Source organism: Eumetopias jubatus, unplaced genomic scaffold (genome assembly GCF_037043125.1).
Source record: "Eumetopias jubatus isolate StellerSeaLion01/CBP00866 unplaced genomic scaffold, mEumJub1_p1.0 scaffold_12, whole genome shotgun sequence".
Lineage (NCBI taxonomy): Eukaryota > Metazoa > Chordata > Mammalia > Carnivora > Otariidae > Eumetopias > Eumetopias jubatus.
In genome coordinates, this window is record NW_028274818.1 from 6,898,180 (window position 1) to 6,917,865 (window position 19,686).

Sequence of the window (19,686 nt, forward strand, 5' to 3'; positions counted from 1 at the left end):
GTATTGGAATCAGTATCAAAATTATGTAAACTTCATAAATGTAAGTTCTAGTTTATCACCATTCACAATTTGGGTAAGTATGTATTGTAGTAAAACTTTGTTACCTGCCTATAGTTTTGCTAATTTTAATCCCATGACCTAATAGAGTTACATCATGTGACTCTTGAATGTCCCACTTGATTCTCAAAGTCTGTGATTTGAAGTCCCAGATAAAGACTCTAAGAACACAAATATAATCCTAAAAATCATATTCATTCATGTTGATGGTATTTGTCTCACTCATTTCCTCTCCTCTTTCTTGTTTTCTCGCATTTTTTGGTGGGCTGCAGGCTCCAGTTCCAACACCATCTTCTGAGCTGACCTCCGTTCCCAGGATGCCCTTGGTGCTGCTCCTGCTGCTGCCCATCTTGAGTTCTGCAAAAGCTCAGGTTAATCCAGGTAACACAGCCATTGCTCAGCCACATGCTAGAAGACCAGCTGGACATTCAAGTCCATCAATGTTTATCTTGGGAAAGGCCCTGCCAAGGGTATCCACAGGGTCTTTCTTTATTCTTTACTTTTCTTCTTTCCTTCTTTCTTTCCCTCTCTCTGTCTTTCTCCCTTCCTTCCTTTCTCTATCTCTTTCCTTCTTTCCTTCCTTTTCCTTCCTTCCTTCCTCCCTCCTTCCTTTCTTTCTTTTCCTCCCTTCCTCCCTCCCTCCTTCCCTCCCACCCTTCCTTCCTTCCTTCCTTCCTTTTCTTTCATGATATAACATGTCCAAAGCAGAATCAGAAACTAATGTCCTGTGTCTATGTAACATCTTGACTATTGTGAAAGGGCTCCTGATATCAAGTAGAGTGGAGTGAATGGGAATTTAAAAAAAAAAAAAGAAAGAAAGGGAAGTGGAAGAAGCAGCCATATGCTTCTGCATCTTCTAGGAAACAGAAGGAGAGAACTTTTTAGATGTCTTCTAGAACCTCTGCAGATTGGGTTTCCAGTTATTTTTCTATGGTTCAGGCCTGCATTTTACTTGGATGTCACATTGTGCTTTTGGGACCCTGGTCTTGCCGGATCTTGGCAGTCTTTCCTACTGGGTGTGGCCATACTCAAAAATAGATGTGCGAAGAGAAATCTTTTCGTTTCCCCCAATTTTAAAAAATTAGATGTATGTTTTAACTTTAAATTGAAGCATATAGTTTTGTCACTTGTCTATTACACAGCAGTGCCTCTTAATGACCTGTGTAGTGCTGGTGACTTTGCCTGGTTGCGCTGTTGTTCTGATCTCTGGGTTCCTGCACATATCTGGGAGTCAGCTGGTTATTGGCTCGTCTAGGATGGCCTTGGCTCTGACGACAGGGCACCTTGGCTGTGCTCTCTTCCAGCAGACTAGTGTGGATATGTTTTCGTGGAAATTGCACACAAGCAAGAGCAGAAGCAGAGACGTGCAGCATTTCTCAAGCCGATGCGTCAGTCGTATTTGCTGAGATCTCATTGGCCAAAGCAAATGGCATGGCCACGCCCAGCATCAGAGTGGGCGGGCATAAAGAGTTACCTGGGACAGGCCTGAGTACAGGGAAGGGGGAGGGAGGACTGCCATCCATTTCTCGTGTGGACACAGATATAAATATAGGAAAGTACCCATAGTATAGGTGCTTAGTGCGATGAATTTTACAAACCGAATACATCCATCAGCAGGATCCAGATTAAGAAACAGAACCTCACCAGACGTCAGAGGCTCTCCTCGCGCTCCTTTCTAGCCACTTCTCCCCACCCTCACCCCAGGCTAATTGTTATCCTGCTTTCTAACAATATAGATTAATTTTGCCTGTTTTTGTTCTTTATATAAGTGGAAGCAGATGATGCCTAAATGTTCTTTTGTGTCTGGCTTCTTTCATTCAGTGTGTTGTTTGTGATGTTCATTGCATGCAGTTGGCAGCTGTTTGTTTTCATTGTTGTATAATGTTACTTTGTTTGACTATTTTATTTATCCAGTGTACTGTGGACGGGAAAGTGGATTGTTTCCAGTTTGCGTCCATTATGAATAAATCTGCAATAATCATTCTCGTAAAGGTCTTTTGGTAGAAGTCTGTACTCAGCCTTTTGGAGTGTACACCTAGAAGTGTAATTGCTGGGTTATATGTCACATACAATTGCTTTTCTACATACCGCCAAAGAGTTTTCCAAAGGGCTTTCACCCATTTGCCCCTCCATGGTCACATATGAGAGTTCCAGTTGCTGCGTGCTGTATTGGGATTTTTGAGGACATTTTTATTTTGTCCTTTTCCTACAGCATGTGGGTACATTGTGAACATTCTCACCCTCTTCCCCTCGCAAGAATTCTGTCTCCGTGGGATAGTCTTCATACCTGAAAAGGAAGTATCATCAAAACACCTTAAAATCAAAGATTTATTGGTTTAATAAACCCAGTGTCTTACTACTTTCTTGTAATGAGCTTAGTTGGTACATCTCAGATCTGAATTTTGACTCACCAGTCTTTCATTTTCCTCCTCTGTGTTCCTCTCACCTGGTTGAAGGGTGGTTGCTTCCTGCTCAGTGTAACAAGCCCATTGTCATCTCCCTGACTAGATCTCTGAGGAAGTGTTGCTGTGTGTGTGCAGAATGGTAGAAAGTTTTGGTGCCAGGCACATTGCAGAGACTGGAATGACATGAAGGCATTTTCATGAATATACCAAAAGAGCTAGCCAACTGTGTGAGAGGACACTGTGGTAGCCCTCTGGCAGGAAATGAGCTGTTTGAAAACAGTAAACAGTTATCTTTAAAACATTTTCTCCCTATTCCTGCTGTCAACTATTTCTATTGGCTCTTTCTGCCAGGGAAGAAGAAATAAAGGTCTTGACTTGCAAAGATCTTTATAGGAACATAGCATATTTGAGGTATGTTGAAGAACTAATCCTTCTCTCTTCCATGTCTTCTATTTTATCAAGGTAAGCTAGAGACAAGCAATGGGAAATTGTAATCTGTGTTAAAGGATCTGATCACAAAGCTTGGGGTTCGTGGAGTCTTAGGGCATGCACACTGATTAACATAGGGTAGGTATATAATAAACACATGTTTATGGATTTATGGGTGGCTTTTTAGAAGTCCTTATTGGTGTTTCTTGAAAGATGGAAATTCTTGGCCAGTTAAGTTTTCCTCATAGGTTGGTCACATGGTATAAACAGATGGCATCTTGGACTTAAGCCAGGAGAACAGGGTTATAAACAGATCTGGTATAGAGCCAATTGTTAAAATATCAACACATATTTTAATAGATTATTTGCTATAAAATATTGGCTGGCAAATAGTAATTGGGTTAAGCATTAAACTTAATTAATAATATAATTAATCTAAAACAAGCTCATTCATTTAAGCCCACTTTGGAGATTTCATCATGGCAGCTGGCGTCACCCCACAGAGGCTGCAGAGTGGTGCTAGGGTGATACAGGTAGTAGATCATGACATGATGGCAGGGGTCTGTTGACTCACTGCTCTACAGCAGCAGAGCTCTGAGAGTGGCAGCAAAGCAGGTGGTGGGGCAGGCAGTAATGGTGGCATTTCTGGTAGTGGCAGTGTTGAAGGTGGCATTGTCCCTGCAGTGTAGGCTCTGCAGGTCCCCGTGGGAAATGCTGACACGCAGGAGTACGTACCCAGTTCTAAAGTGTGCAGTGTGCTGAGCCATCTTCCAGTTCTAACAGCCCACAAGGGAGCAGGTCCCGATGACTGTTAGTTCAATGGGGAAGTCATTGGAAAAGTTTGAGGCAGTTTCCTCTGTCAAAATCATGGCTCAGGAGGATCAGTTAGCTGGTGGCATCCCTGTCAAACAGTCATACCAACACTTTCTGAAAAACATTTCTACAAATCAACAAATGATTTGGATATTACTAGAACATTCTGACGAATGATTTGCAGTTCACTTAGAAAATAGTATTCAACTCATTTAGAAAGTTATTTTGAGGAAAAACCTGGTTACGAACCTGGCTTGGTCTTAAATTAATTGTGTGACACTAAGCATGCCACTGTACTTCTCTTTGCACTCCCTTAATCCTTTCACCTGTAGTGAGATGAAGTTGGATTAGATGATCTATGAGAGCCTTTCTGTCACTATGATTTTATGGTGTGGGAGCTTTACTGCCTGTATTGGAAGATGTGGATGGGTTTTGGGCTTGGAAGAAGGGTCCCTGATCTTGCATGGCTGTTCTTTGTAAGAAAATCTGCTTGTTCCCAACTCCCTGGCACTTCTCAGACTCAGGGATCTAAAATCTGAACTTTAAAATAACCTTGCCTTTGAGGTGAAGCACAAAGAAGATAGCTGATAAATATTTTTTAACATTTAAACCCTGAAATGCCCTCTAATGACAGGTTGGGTACAGAAAACCTGCCCCAACCTAACCTGCAGGAGTTTCATAGTACTAGAAGCCTTTTGTAGGGCTTTTTTTCTCTGGACGTGGGTCCAAGAAGAAGTCTTTCAGGAAGAAGGACTAGCATACCCAGTGGCTGGAAGGGAGGGAGAGGTACACATGGGCTGCCTGGTGGAGAGTGCTGAGTGAGGGACCCAAAGGGGCAGTTTTTCCATCCTCTCATGGGTCCTTGGGTCAAGTTTCCCCACCTTCCGAACTTGGGCTGGGCTACAGGACTTAACTGGGGAGCTTGGGAGTACCTCCAGGAGAAAGGGAAGTCTTTGGACTTCACAATGAAGCATAAGAATACTCTGGGCTGTAGTAGTTGTTTGATCAGCCACCAAGGTCAGACTCCTCCAGGCTTCTCCTTCGGTGGCCAGTCAGGGCCCAGAATCTCGTGGATTTCTAGGTAGCAGGATGGGTGAAAGTGACCCGATTACCCTGGACACAGAGCCCCTGGGGTCTGAGGTCCTCAAGACTCACCCAACCAACCAGATAATTGCTGTGATAATTGCTTTTACTTGGAAAAGGGAGAAACAGCTCTTTTCCCTAACAGGCAACCCAGGCACTTAGGATCCATGGTGTGGAGCCAGGGCAGGGCACTGCTGGGGCTTTCTGTTTCCATTCCACACTTTCCCCTCCTAGGAAGCAGGCAACTTACTAGCAATTCAGAGCCCTGGGGTGGGGGAATCCTCCTTCATTGTCTAGAATGTTCTACTTTCAGGGGAGGGACAAAGACATTAGGGGGTTGGGATTTTGAGAGGAGGAATTCTTCTCCTATAGACTCCACATTTGTTTTAGGTTCATTGTTATGGTTTTGTTATTTCCAGCATCAGTCCTACCTTCCAGTGAGTTCTTCAGGTCTAGGCAACTAGCATCTTAGGCTGTTTGTATTGCAATGTACCTTAGCAATATTCAAGTCCCTCTTCCGCATTTTACAGACAAAGGAAGTGGTGTCAAAGCGGGTGAATGATTTGCCCATGAGCACAGATCTAGCTTATGATAAAGCAGGAAACCAAGGCTCCAGTCTCCTGGCCCCGAGTTCATTCCACTAAAACCACCCAGCCCCGCGAGGGAACCAGTGAGGAAATGACCTTTCTCCAATAATCATATAATAGCTGGGCATCCTCATGGCTTCCTTTTTGTGACTGCCAGTGTGCATTTATGGGGGTGAGAGGTCATTGGGGTTTGAGGGACAGCCTGAGGCGGAGGAATAGAAGAAGACTAACAGGACCATACAGGGCTCCTTCTTGGAGCCTTGGTCTCATTCGCATGCCCAGCAAGCAAGGCTGGAGCTAGAAGCCCTTTGGGATTGACTCAGCCTTGCAAAGAAACCAAAGTACTAGAGATGCTCCGGTTCCCTTCTGCACAAATTTGTCCCCTTCTCCTCACCCCCTTGTCTCCCACCAAAGCAACATAACAAACATGTTAAGTTATGTATACACATTTCCAAATTGGAGAATCATTTTTGTTTCCATGGGCTCCCATAATTCATGTCCCCAGAGATGTGTGAGAGGGTTTGTGGGGCCTCATCTGATGAGACTGTAGTACTAGTTTCAGATTTCTGAAACCAGATCTGAGGTGCTAGTGCTGTGCCTGTGTGTGTGTGTGTGTGTGTGTGTGTGTGTGTGTGTGTGTGTGTGTGTGTGTGTGAGAGAGAGAGAGAGAGAGAGAGAGAGAGAGAGAGAGTGAGTGAGTTGGGGGCAGGGGAGAGAGATTGCTTGCTTGCTTTATTCAGCCTGAACAGGGCCTTCAGAGGGAGATAAAAAGTCTGGGAAGAGGCCTCCCTGCTTGAATTTCTCTTAAGCAAGCAAAGCCTGATGCTGCCCAGATTGGCTCTTTCTTGCTTGTATGTTTGTTTGTCAAGTCTAGCCTGAGGGTGGCCTTTGGTATCCTTCCTGCCAGTAAAAGGATCTTTCTCTGGGGACAACAGAAGCTCATCTGCCCCTCAAACATCCTTGGTTGTACCAAAGGGAAAAAGAGAATGCAGAGCTCAAAAAAGAGTACCAACTAATATCCAACGAGCACTTAATATAGTCCTGGTGCCATTCTAAGTGGGTGTCAGCAAATTTAATCTTCACAGTAGTCTTATGAATTAGATAGTCTTATTATTCCAGTTTTACAAAGGAGAAACTGAGGCCCAGAAACATTAGGTAACCCACTCAGGTTTACAGAGCTAGCTAGGGGGCAGAGCGAGGTTGTGATCCACCTGCAGCAAGCATATTCTTGACCTCTGTGCTCTACTGTCTCTTGAAGTGTTAGACTCACAGAATGTTCATGTGCTACCCAAACAGGTCGGGTCTCCAGTGTGCTATTGGTTGAAATACTGAAGGTATGAGAGTGAGCCGGATATGAAAGCATTTGCGAGGCTAGGGGAAAAGAGGAAAGGAGAACATTTGAGCTTAAGGAAAGGCACGGAGCACAGATAGAAAAGTAAGAGTGTGGAGATGTTTGTCATCAAGGGGTCATGAGGACAAAAGTGAGGTTAGGGTGGTACCCAAACCAGGAGCCACATAACTTTGGGATCCTCAGTATGTGACAAGTGCTTTCTGATAACAGGCTCTGTCTTCACCCTGTGATAACAAAATGCTATGCCATGTCCTTCCTCCCAGGATGCAGGTTCTTTCCACTGCCCCCACAACAGTTAGATTCCTTATTTTACTTTTTAATAAATTTATATCCCCTTCACCCATTTCTCCCACCCTCTACCCCATGCCTCAGGCAACCACCAATCTGTTCTCTGTATCTGTGAGCTTGTTTTTTTTTTTTTTTTGGTCTTTTTTGTTTTGTTTTTTTAGATTCCACACATAAGAGAGATCATAGAGTATTTGTCTCTCTCTGTCTGACTTATTTCACTTAGCATAATGCTTTCAAGTTTTATTCATGTTGTCACAAATGGCAGAATTTCCTTCTTTCTCACGACTGAGATTCTGTTGTGTAAGATACCACAATTTCCTTATCCATTCATCCATTTATGGACACTTTGGTTGTTTCCATATCTTGGCTCTTGTAAACAATGCCGCAATGAACATTGTGGGGGGGTGCATACATCTTTTTGAGTTAGTGTTTTCATTTTCTTCAGATAAATATCCAAAAGTGGAATTGTTGGATCACATGGTGGTTCTATTTTTTTAAGATTTTATTTATTTATTTGAGAGAGAGAGAGACAGACAGAGCACGTGCAAGAGAGCAGGCAGGAGTGAGGGGAGGGGGTAGATGGAGGGAGGGCAGAGAGGGAGAAGCAGGCGGCCTTCTGAGTGAAGGGCTCGACATGGGGCTCAATCTTAGGACCCTGGGATCATGACTTGAGCTGAAGGCAGATGCTTAACCAACAGAGCCACTCAGGAGCTCCCATGGTAGTTCTATTTTTTTTTTTAAGCTTTATTTATTTGAGACAGAGAGAGAGAGAGAGAGAGAGTGCACAAGCAGGGGGAGAAGCAGAGGGAGAGGGAGAAGCAGATTCCCCAGTGAGCAGGGAGCTGGATACAGGACTTTATCCCAGGACCCCAAGATCATGACCTGAGCTGAAGGCAGATGCTTAACTGACTGAGCCACCCAGGCACCCCCATGGTAGTACTATTTTTAATGTTTTGATTGAACTCCACGCTGTTTTTCGTAAGGGCTGCACCAATTTACATTCCCACCAAGAATGCATAAGGATTCTTTTTCTCCACATCCTCACCAACACTTGTTATTTATTGTCTTTTTGATAGTAGCCATTCTAAAAAGTGTGAGGTGATATCTCATTGTGATTTTGATTTTCATTCCCCTGATGATGAGTGACGTTGAACATCTTTTCATGTACCTGTTGGCCATCTGTATGTCTTCTTTGGAAAATGTCTATTTGGATCTTCTGCCTGTTTTTTAATAGGATTGTTTGGGTTTTTTTTTGCTATTGAGTTGCACGAGTTCTTTATATTTCTTGGATATTAGTCCCTTACCAGATATACGATTTGCAAATATTTTCTCTCATTCAGCAGGTTGCCTTTTCATTTGTTGATGGTTTCCTTTGCTGGGCAGAAGCTTTTTAGTATGATGTAGTCCCACTTATTTATTTTTGCTTTTGTTGCTTTTGCTTTTGGTGTCAGATTCAAAAAAATGTTGCCAAGATCCATGTCACCTATGTTTTCTTTTAGGAGTTCTATGGTTTCAGGTCTTATATTCAAGTCTTTAATCCATTTTGAGTAAATTTTTGTGCATGGTGTAAGATAGTGGTCACGTTTTATTCTTTTGCACATGGTTGCCCAATATTCCCAACACCATTTATTGAAGAGACAGTCCTTTTCACATTATATGTTCTTGGCTCCTTTGTTGTAAATTAACTGACCATGTATGTGTGGATTTATTTCTAAACTCTCTATTTGTTCCATTGATCTATATGTCTGTTTTTATGCCAATACCATACTGTTTTAATTACTATAGCTTTGTAATATATCTTGCAGTTGGGGAGCATAATGCTTTCAGCTTTGTTCTTCTTTCTCAAGATTGCTTTGGCTATTCAGATTCTCTTGTGGTTCCATACAAATTTTAGGATTTTTTGTTCTATATCTTTGAAAAAACACCATTGGGATTTTGATAGGGATTGCATTGAATCTGTAGATTTCTTTGGGTAATGTAGACATTTTAACAATATTGATTCTTTCATCCATAAGCATGGAATGTATTTCTATTTATTTGTATCTTCTTTGATTTCTTTTATTAATGTCTTGTAGTTTTTGATATACAGGTCTTTCACCTGCTTGGTTAAATGTATTTCTAGGTATTTTATTATTTTTATGCAATTATAAATGGGATTGTTTTCTTATTTCTCTTTCTGATACCTCATTTTTAGTGTATAGAAATGCAATAGATTTTTGTGTATTGTATTTATATCCTGTAACCAGAATGCAGGTTCCTTTTGCTCTCATATTTTTTAAGGTTTTATTTACTTATTTGAGAGAGAGAGAGAGAGAACATGAGCAGGTGGAGGCGCAGAGAGAGAGGATCTCAAGCAGACTCCCCACTGAGCATGGAGCCCAATGTGGGGCTTGATCTCACGACCCTGAAATCATGACCTAAGCTGAAATCAAGAGTTGGATGCTTAATCAACTGAGCCACACAGGCACCCCTTGCTATCATATTTCAACAGATCTGAGACCAAGATGTTGTAAGATGTAGAGCGGCAGTAAGCCCTCCTGGGTCCTCTGTCCAGATTGTTCCCCAAATTGGTGGTTCCTCTTGACCCTGAGGTCTCATTATAGATAGTGCAGAGAGTGAGTGCGGACAGAGTGTGATGCCAATGTGGTTGATGAATAGACCATGGCAATGGAAATCAAGAGACCTAGAGTTTGGTTCCAGCTCTGTCACTACCTAACTTTGTGACTTTAGATAAAACTCTGTATCTCACTTTGCTCACTTATAAAATGGGGAGAATAAACTCCACTATCTGCACTTCACATGGCTATTTTAGGAGGCCCAAATGAGATAAGGGAAGTTAAGGGGCTTTGGAAAGTTATATGCAAATATTGAGGGTTGTGATTTGTTACTTTTGGAAGAAAAGGAAAATAAAATAAACCAAATACCATAAAACAATGGTTTCTATTTAACAGATGATGGGGGAGGAAAGAGAAAAAGAGTTCATTAGTGACCATTATGGTCCCTTGTGGTTTCCAAGAAAGACTCAAGTTACCTTTGGGAATTGGGGGCTTCTAACAACCCTGAACTCTGGCCATCCTAACTCCAAGGGAATACAGGGCCCTGTGCCCAGGCAAGCTTATCCACAGCAGTGTATTTTTCTGGGGGAGAATAGTGTGATTGTTGACTTAGCTTTTGGTCCTAGCCAGCAGGCCTCTGAAGAGCATGGATGTGGCAAGATAGGCCTCCCAGAATTTTTCGTGGTTTGGACTCATACACAGTAAAGTAAAGTAAAAGTTAAGACATTCAAAACAGTGAGGTTTTGGGGGGGCTTAAGTAGGAGGTGATGAGTTGTTAAAAAATATGCAACTTTTTTTCCCCTGCTTCACAGATGTTTATGACTTTGGTCTTTGTCTTATTTGGTGCGGCAATGATCTCTTGCATATTCATGAACAACACCTACCACAGTCCTTGGCCTATACAGGCAATCAATAGGTACTTGAGGAGTAAGGAGAAGGTAGGAAGGAAGGAAGTCAAGGGGCTCCCAGGCTTCTCTGTATTTTTCTGCAAAAAAGTATCTAAATTATGCCATTTGAGACTTGATCTCACAAAGGTGTGAGGAACCTGAGAAGAAGTTCATTAGAATATCATCCCTTTGAAGGATGGGGATGCTAAGTACAGAGGGAGTGAGCCAGAAGGAGAATGAGGGACCGAAGTGCCCTAGCTGCAGCTGCTAGGGTGAAGTGTCAGAAGTCCAGCCTCCTGGTGTCTGAGGGCCGGGAGAGCTACAGACTGTGCTGGGAGAGAGCAGTCTCTGTGCTTTTCCCCAAATGCCTCAAGTCTCCCTGCTTTGGCCTATCAGCAGAGCATTTTAGCGGTTGTAAATAGAAGGAAATGTGCTTCCATTTACCTAAATATGTGGAAAGCTCTTACTTTTGGCATTATAGGGGAGGAATTCAGTCTTTCGGGTGCCATGGCCTCTATTCAAGACATCAGACCAAACAATGAAGTGTATTTTCTATGGACAAGCCTGGCTAACGTAAGAAATGATTCATCCTGGTATTGGAGGAGCCCTGGCCATGGGGGTAGGGCAGATCCACCTTGGGAAAGTGATAATTTGATAATTTTAATTTGTTGGCTTTTAGTAGGTTAGACCAATATTTAGGCCTTTATTGGAGCTTTTCTTATTGAGATACTTGCTCACCAGTGATAGATAGCTATGCATTTGGCAAATGTGCTCAGCAAGAAAAGTGTTGCTAGCTGGAGGGATCCCCAGTCTCATTCAAGAGCTCTGGGATTTTGCCCCATGGGGACGCTTTGCCTGTGCAAAGCCCAGAGTCAGCCTTCTGTCCCTGCTCCAAATTGAGGACTGGCTAAATGTGGCTGCAGGAGTTATATCACCTCTCAGATTCTCCCTTCTCTGAAGTGCTAGTCCCTTGTGCTCACAACCTCTTTGGAAAAATAGCTGTGTGGCTATTCTGCCCATTTTTAACTTTTTTAACCTCAGGCAGCAAGCAGATGCTTTCAAATAGATGCTTTATGAGTTTTATCTAGGTCTTCCAGATATTCTCAGGAGGAACACTGGTTCCTGCAAGTGACTCCATCCCACCTGGAAACAGAACCAAAAAGTTCACTTTTATCTTGTTGCCATTGTGATTCATGTTAACTGATTATGGTGGGCTTTTTGAATTGGCTGGCGGGAAGCTCAGAGCCAAATTTGCGGCCCATCACTAGCAAAGGTCGAGATCCAGATGTAATATATTTCCAATATTAACCTTAGCTCTCTGGCTTATCTTATTGTCCCCATCCTCTTTCCCCTTAGCATACCTTTATTTGTTTGTTTATTATCTTACACAATTTTGGAAGCCAATTCCAATCTTTATTTTAGAATGAGAGTAAAAACAGCTAAAAAATACATAACATCAAACCTTTGTTATTACTGCTCTAAGCATTGCTCTGCTTTAAACCTTATGAAATACTTGATATACGGTAACTCCTATTTCCTGACAGCATTCCTATAAACAAATGCTATTATTACCATTAAGCTGAGAGGCTGAAAGTTAAGTAATCTTCCTAAGACCATAAAACCTCCGAATTGCTTAAGAAAGAGTGAATGTAATATTTAAAACAAACAGTCCCCTCTCTTCCTCCTTCTGGATGTCATTCCTGGAGCCCTATTATATTTCATGAAGTCCTTTGTATTCATTATATTAAATCTCTCTAACAACCCTCTTGGTAATATTATTAAAGATGAGGAGATTCAGGTTCAGAGAGGTTTAGTAACTTGTCTTGGCGTCCCACGATTTGGAAGTGGCAGAATCCAGTTTTAAGCTTCTAGACCATGCCCCAGTTTTCTTCTCAATTCCTGACCTTCATGGCTGTTCTGCTGTCCCTGCAACTCACCTCCTTGCTGGAAAGAAGGACGTTCCATTTCACTGTGAAGCCTTTGCTGACTTATTGAGCCAGGAAGAAGAATGTATCTTGGCTGACTCTCACTTTACTACCCTGGAATCCCATACAGCCTGGGGACCCCTCTTCTGCAATAATTGTTTTTGGGAAGTATTTTGGGCTTCTAGGAAAGCTGCAATTCGAAAGGGCTAATCCTAAGGAGAATTTCAACTTGGGCAAAAGGGGTGTTGGCAAAATAGCCCCGTGTACCTAGAGGAACCCAAATAATCTTCCTTGGCTCCTAGCAGAATCCCATTGTGTAGGTATTTACCTGAATAGTGAACCAGTTTGAAGTAGCCTCCAATGTGGAGCTTGTGGGGAGCAGGGACCCAAGCGACAGCTTCTCTAATGGGACCATCTTGTCCTTTCTGGAATTGGAAGAATTCGATCGTGGTAGCCAAGGGTTGAAGAAAGAGGAACCAGGGATCAGGAGACCTCAATGTCAGTCCTAATTACACTCATCAGCAGTGCATCCTTGAGTAAGTCAGTTCACTTTTGGGGGGCTCAGAGGTTCTGATATTTAATGTAGAGCCGTTGGAGGGGTTGGTTCCTGAAGTCCCTTCCTGGCTTTAAAGTTTATGATTGCAGATGTTCTTTTAGACCATAGATTGTCTTGGGTCCCTTGGTTGACCCCAATAACCCTGCTCCTGGTCAGGCTCATCTTTCTGGTGCCCAGCGAGCCCCAGGTGTCAGCTCTCCATTCCTTGGGCCTCACGTGTGCCATGTGTGTGTGTTCCTGGAAGCGGCATATAGGACACTCATTGATGGGTAAGCCCATGGTCTGGAGCTAGCAGTGAGATGGTAAACATCATGGAACAAGCAGCCCTTTCAGGCTCTCAACCTTGGCAGCATGGTGTGAAAATAATTCTTGGGAAGCTGGGGCCTAGTGGCAGCTGTTTCTCCTGGCCTGCCTGCCGGGGCCCTACCAGCGCTCAGGATGGAGTGAGCCCTGCCTGGGCATGGGCAGCCGGCACTGGTAGTTTTCCACTCTGGGAAACTGGAAAGTGAATTGGCTTCTCTGTCCAGAAGATTGGCGGGTAGCGGAAGCGTCAAGAACCACCAAGACAACTCAGCAGGCAAAATCAGGACATACTTCTTTGCTGCCGGGTCTCTTGCTTCTCTTGCTATTCTCTGCCTTTTCATGCTTCCCTGTCTTTCATAATGTGGAGTTCAGAGACACATGGATGGGATCTGATAAAAAATGAAGTGGGCTTGGGGAAAAGCAAGGGGGCCTGACATTTAGGACTTGGCACTCTGAGTCTTTGCTATTGGCCGGGATCCCTTCCACAGAACGAGTTTACCAAAAATAGGCATACTCAATAGGAAAACCACAGTGGTACTGCTGAGAAGTGCCACGTTGGTTGCCCCGGGCCAAGGCTTATCCTGGTTCCAAAGACCCACTAGGATGAGAAAGGCCATCCAAGATCAGCTTGTCTATTTTCCTATGCCCTTTCTCTGAGGCCCCTGGGAATACTGATTCACCAAGAAACTTTGCCTAATGGCTGCTTTTCTGGCCCTTATCTCTGAATTCCTCATCCTTATCCTTAAGTTCTTTGGTCCTAAAGTCTAGACCTCCAGAGCCACTCCCATTGTCTGAAGAAGGTTTGTGATACCTGTGGCTCAGAGCCTTGCTCTGGCATCGAGCTAGGGATCCACATCAAGGCATACAGTGTTATTCCCACCTCTTTTCCCATCCTCTGTGTCTCTTGTCACCAAAGTTTGGGGATCCCTCCTTAGTGCAGCTTGTTGGACAGTTATCCAGCGTCCGTTGACTAATATTCATGCCAGAGCTTCTCTTCCTCTCATGCAAATACCCACAAAGCCCTTGAAAGAGCATCCCCACTGCTTGCTGTCGTTTGGAGATGGTTGAGAAATAAGTCATTTCTGGAGACATGAATCAGTCACAGCACCTGCCCTTGAGAGTTCAACACATGTGAGCTCTCCATTCATCTAGACTTGTAGCCCGCCCTCCCTCCCTCCTCCCTCCCTCCCTCCCTCCATCCATCCCTCCCTCCATCCCTCCCTCCCTCCCTCCCTCCATCCATCCATCCATCCATCCATCCATCCCTCTACCCTTTTGCTTATTTATTTGCCACATGGGTATTGAGCATCTAATGGGCACTATGTGTTGGCAGTTGCTGAGGAGGAAAAGGAAGAATCTGACATGATTACCATTCTCAAAATTGCTTACAGCTTCCATAAGGAGGTAAACAAGGACAAGGGAACTAGAAAATCTCTGGTGAAGGTTGTTATCCAAAGGTCCCCCCACCCATCTCTTTTATCTCCCCGTCATATTGTGGTGCTTTTCCGTAGTTTCGTCATACTGTCTGAAATAGTACCAACTAATAATAGCTATGGTCAAATAGACAGTTTGATTGCCTATTTGATTATTAAAAATCTATTGTCTTTTGCCTCTCTCCTCTACCAGAATGTAAGATCCATGGGTTAAGTTATTTTATCTGTCCTGTTCAATACTGTATCTTCAGATCAGGAACTTATTTGTTAGATAAATTCATGAACATTAAATAAATTAACATTGACATTAAATACATACATTCGTTAAATCAATACATGAACAAAAAGATCAGTTGCAATAGGTATGTAATGACCTGGAATTACCAGGAAGTCTTATGTGTCTATTGGCTGGTTAAACATCATTAGTCAGGGCTACCCTTGCCTGATTTCCCAGGTCTCTGTTTTTAAGTCCCATAACTATGAACAACACAAAACTCTTCTTTTATTGCTTTTTTAACAGATATTTACTGAGCACTTAGTTAATGTCAGACACCCTACTAGAAATTAGGGAAACAACAGAGAGAAAGATAGACAGGCTCCCTGGCCATATGACACTTACTCTTTGGTGGAGAGACCAAAATTAAACAAATAATTATTCGTATTACAAGTGTGAGGAATACTAAAAAGGGAGCCAGTGCATTATAGGAGCATGTAACAGAGATTCCTAATTTCCCCCAGGGCTCAGAGGAATTCTCTGAGAGCTGGAGGATGAGTAGGAGTCAGCAGGTAAGGGAGGGGAAGGGAAGAACATTCCAGGTAAAGGGAACAGGACATACAGAGAGATCTTGAGGCTGGAAGGTACTTTGTGCATTTATGAAGTTGAGATGAGACCAATGTGCTGGGTCCTAGAGAGCGGAGATGTGTGGCTAGCCCAAGGTAGGCTGAGGCCCGATCCCGCAGACCTCATGGACCACACTGTCCCAGGAAGTCTGGAAAGCGGTTAGAAGGTTCCTGTCAGAATAAGGTTTTAGGAAGCTCACTTGGGCTGCTGTGTGGAGAAGGGTTGGTAGAGGAACTAGGAAGAAGAGCTAGAAGGCATTATAGTAGTTCACCTGTGAGGTGGCGGAGGTTGGGCCCTGCATGGGAGGCATGGAGAAGGAGACAAATAGCTGGACTCAAGAAATTCGCGGGAAGTAGGAGTTGTGGGATTCCCTAATTGACTGGATGACTGACTCCCAAAGGCAGGTTTACTTCTCACTCCTCAACTGCCTCCTCGCAGGAATAAACATGTCATCTGTCCTTCCTGTCCTGGTCGCCAGGCAGAGGTTCAGAGCCACGTGTGCCACAGCTCAGGGAGGCCTTCCAGTTCTCATCATGATGTTGCCACTGCTGTCCACACGTGGCTGTGTGAGGGAAGGCCTGGAGGGGACGAGGAGGAGGGGCGCACCGACAGAGTTAGAATTGTGTTTTTTTTCATGTGGAGAACTGAAGTCTCCTTTCATCCCCCAGTTCTTCCAGTTATGAAACTGGGGCTGCATAAGAGTCACCTGGAGGGCTGGTGACCACATAGTTGGCTGGGCTTCCCCCTCGGAGTGATTCTGTTGGTCCGGGGTGGGGACTGAGGCTTTGCATTTGTACCAAGTTCCCAGGTGGTGGCAGTGCCGCTGGTCCCCCAGCACACTTGGAGGATCGCATCCCGAACACCGTAGCAGATAAGGGAGCAAAGAGCCCGAGGGGTTGGGGGGGGTGGTGCTCCTCCGACACCAAATGGAGTATTCTAGGTGGGATCTCGCTCCCTCTCTTTCCGGCCCTTTCTTTGTTAAATATGGAAAGTACCTACATAGTTACAGTCAGAACACAAAATAGACAGGATTCCTGAGCCCAGGAGCTATCGACACGTTTCATAAAAGTGGCTCTGCTACAGCAGCTCTGTTAAAACTTCCTGGTTGCTGTTCCCAGGGTAAGCAGTGCCTTGGTGGAGAAGTTATTTGCAACAATATCATGACTCACCCCATGCGACCCTTTTTCTCCATTTCTGGTTTACTTTAGATGTTCCGAGAAACAGAAGTTCTTACTACACTCGTGGCCCAGTGACTGGAGATGCATGATAGCCAGGAATGAAAGCCCAGTAGGACTGTGAATGTGGGTGTCTCTGGACTTTGGAATGGCCCCAGAGAGTCATCATGTGTCCAGGCTGGAGGGACCTGGGAGCAGTGGTTCCCAAGCCTGGCTGCACAGCGAAATCACCTAGGAAATTTTTTAAATATGCAGGTTCCTGGGCAGTTTCAGATGTCCCAAAGACAAGACAAGCCTCTAAGAGAGGGCTCACACCAGATGTTCTACAACCTTCCCAAGCAACTCTAGAGCAGTTGGTCCATGGACTGGCTTTAGGGAACCCCTGCCTTGGAAAATATCTAATGCAGCTCCCTTGCTTTACACATGAGAAAACTGAGACCCAGCAAAGATGGCAACTTTGCTTAGATCCTGGAGTGGATTTGAAATCTCTTTATTTTCAGAGGTTGTGTAGCCGAGAGGGCAGTCTTTCGAGTCAGATTCTAACGTGACTTACCTCTTACTTGATGAATGGCCTTGGGCAGGTTTTTTGTTTTTTTTTTTAAGATTTATTTATTTATTTTGAGAGAGACAGAGAGCATGAGCAGGAGGAGCAGAGGAAGAGGGAGAGAGAATTCTAAGCAGACTCTGCGCTCAGCACAGAGCCCTACATGGGGCTTGATCTCACGACCCTGAGACCACGACCTGAGCTGAAACCAAAAGTTAGTCTCTTAACCAACTGTGCCACCCAGGCACCCCCTTGGGCTGTTATTTAAACTCTTACCTATAGATGGGTGATTGGTGAGAAATACGAAGTAATGAGTGAGAAAATACCACATTGTCTGATACTTGACAAATGCTCTTATTTTATTTTATTTAAATTCAATTCATTGACATAAAATGTATTATTGGTTTCAGAGGTAGAGGTCAGTGATTCATCAGTCTTATATAATACCCAGTGCTCATTACATCACATGCCCTCCTTAATGCCCATCACCCAGTTACCCCCTCCCTCCCCCACAGATGCCTTTAAATGGATGCTATTATTACTATACTTCATTAGATTTAAGACATTGCTGACCCTACCATGTCTCACTACTTTGTGTAACTCTAAGAAAAAAACCCCAGACAGTAAAGCAATGACTCACCATTTGCTTGTAAGATGCATTCAGATTTCAGATATGTTAACGTGTGAAAAATAATAGGAAATATGCTCTTTCACTTCTCTTTCCTCAACCTGCACAGATTATTCCCATTACTAAATTAAATACTTCAATGCCAGAAGAAGCATACTTAGTGTGCTTGAGGAACAGCAAGGAGGCCTGGGTGGCCAGATGGGGAAGTCACTGGATGGGGGTCCAGGACAGCTGGGGACCAACTCTTCAGGTCCCTGGAGACCACACATGCATTTTGAATATTATTATGAATGAGGTGGGAAATTCCTGGAGGGTGATGAGCAGAAGAGTTACATGGTCTGATTTACATTTTCATAGATACATAGGACAAGGCAGACAGAGGAAGTCTGGATAGGAGACTGTTGTTCTATTCCTGGTGATAGGAGACAGTGGGTTGGCCTAGAATGGTAGCAGCATAAGTGGGAAATAGATGGGTTATGGGAACTTTTTAGGGTGGCTAACAGGATTTCTCATCAGCTGATGGGGTGGATATGCAGTATGAAAGGACTCAAGGATGGCCTCAAGATTTTTGGTTCAAGTAATTGGCAGAATGGAGTTGTTTGAAATGGAATAGTCCAGGGGGTAAGGTTTGCAGGGAGACATATTTTACTCAACTTTATCCTTACTCCTAATCTCTATCTATCTCTTTTTTCAATCAATATTATGAGCACCTATTGTCTCCCCACATATGCACTGAGAAATAAAATTGAATACGATATAATCCCCCTGCCCCCCCCCCCTTTTTTCCCCAAAAAGTTCGCCATCTGCAGGGGAGATCGGATTTCCACACAAATAATTATGACAAAGCACTATGTACCTAGGGCTAGAACACAAATATTAAAAATGTTGGAAATCGGAGGAAGGAGAATTTACCAAAATTGGTACTCTTCTTTCTCAAAAACGCTTGGTTTAGTTGCATCCAAGTTTGTTACATGGCAGCAAGAGAATGCTGGATAATAATTTAAGCTAGTCTTTCCACTTCAGGTGTGCGACCTCCTTGCTATACCTGAAACCACCAAGAAGGCTCTTTTCTCGACTTCCTGTTCCCTTTCCACGAAACATCCTGCCCTCTAAGAATCACGTGGCTCCCTGTCTTCCCCCACCCAGGCCTCTGCTCAAAGTCACCTCATCTGAGAGGCCTTCCTTATCTTTTTACAGGAAAGAGCACCTATTTCCTTTCCACACTTAATTTTCTTCACAACACTTACCCTGTTCTCTCATCTGTGTATTTATTTGCCTGTTGTCTGTTTCCCCACACTAGAATGTAAACTCTGACAAAAGGCACTTTGTTTTGTTTATGGCTATATTCCCATAGTGCTCCAAAAAATTGCTGAATGAATGAATGAATGAATGAATGAAAATAGGAACTCAAAAACCGCATGGACTCAGAAAGCAATGAGCAAACAAGCAGATTATCATGCTGGGGATGGAGATAGGACTGGATCCATGAACAAAGCTTTGGTTTCAGAAGGGAGGGAAGGTGCCAGACGCCAACTCTCTTACTAATCTGCAAGACTTCCGCATCAGCCTGGCATGTTGGGAGAAACAGCCTGCATCGTGTTGCACCTGTGGTTAAAGCAGAGGGGGTCCGTTGGGTACATTGGGACTAATTTTGGATCAGGACGGCTTAATAGCTGTGGGACTTTAACTGGTTTGTTTCCTTGCGTATAATTTTAGAATAATAATACATGCCCTATCTACCACATAGGGTTATCATATGGGATCAAACAGATGTAAACAATGGGACACCACTTTGAAAACTGTGAAGAACTGTATTTTAGGAGTCA

General features: G+C 43.7%; 1 protein-coding gene across 1 annotated transcript in view; it reads left to right on the top strand.

The window, feature by feature from the left end:
* The first annotated feature begins 329 nt into the window (after positions 1–329).
* The window catches only part of DDR2 (discoidin domain receptor tyrosine kinase 2), a 52,995-nt gene continuing 33,638 nt past the window's right edge, over positions 330–19,686 (top strand). Inside the window, exon 1 of the mRNA XM_028104720.2 lies at positions 330–438. Coding sequence (XP_027960521.2) covers positions 375–438 — 64 coding nt within the window. The 5' untranslated portion in view covers positions 330–374. The remainder of the gene's footprint in view (positions 439–19,686) is intronic.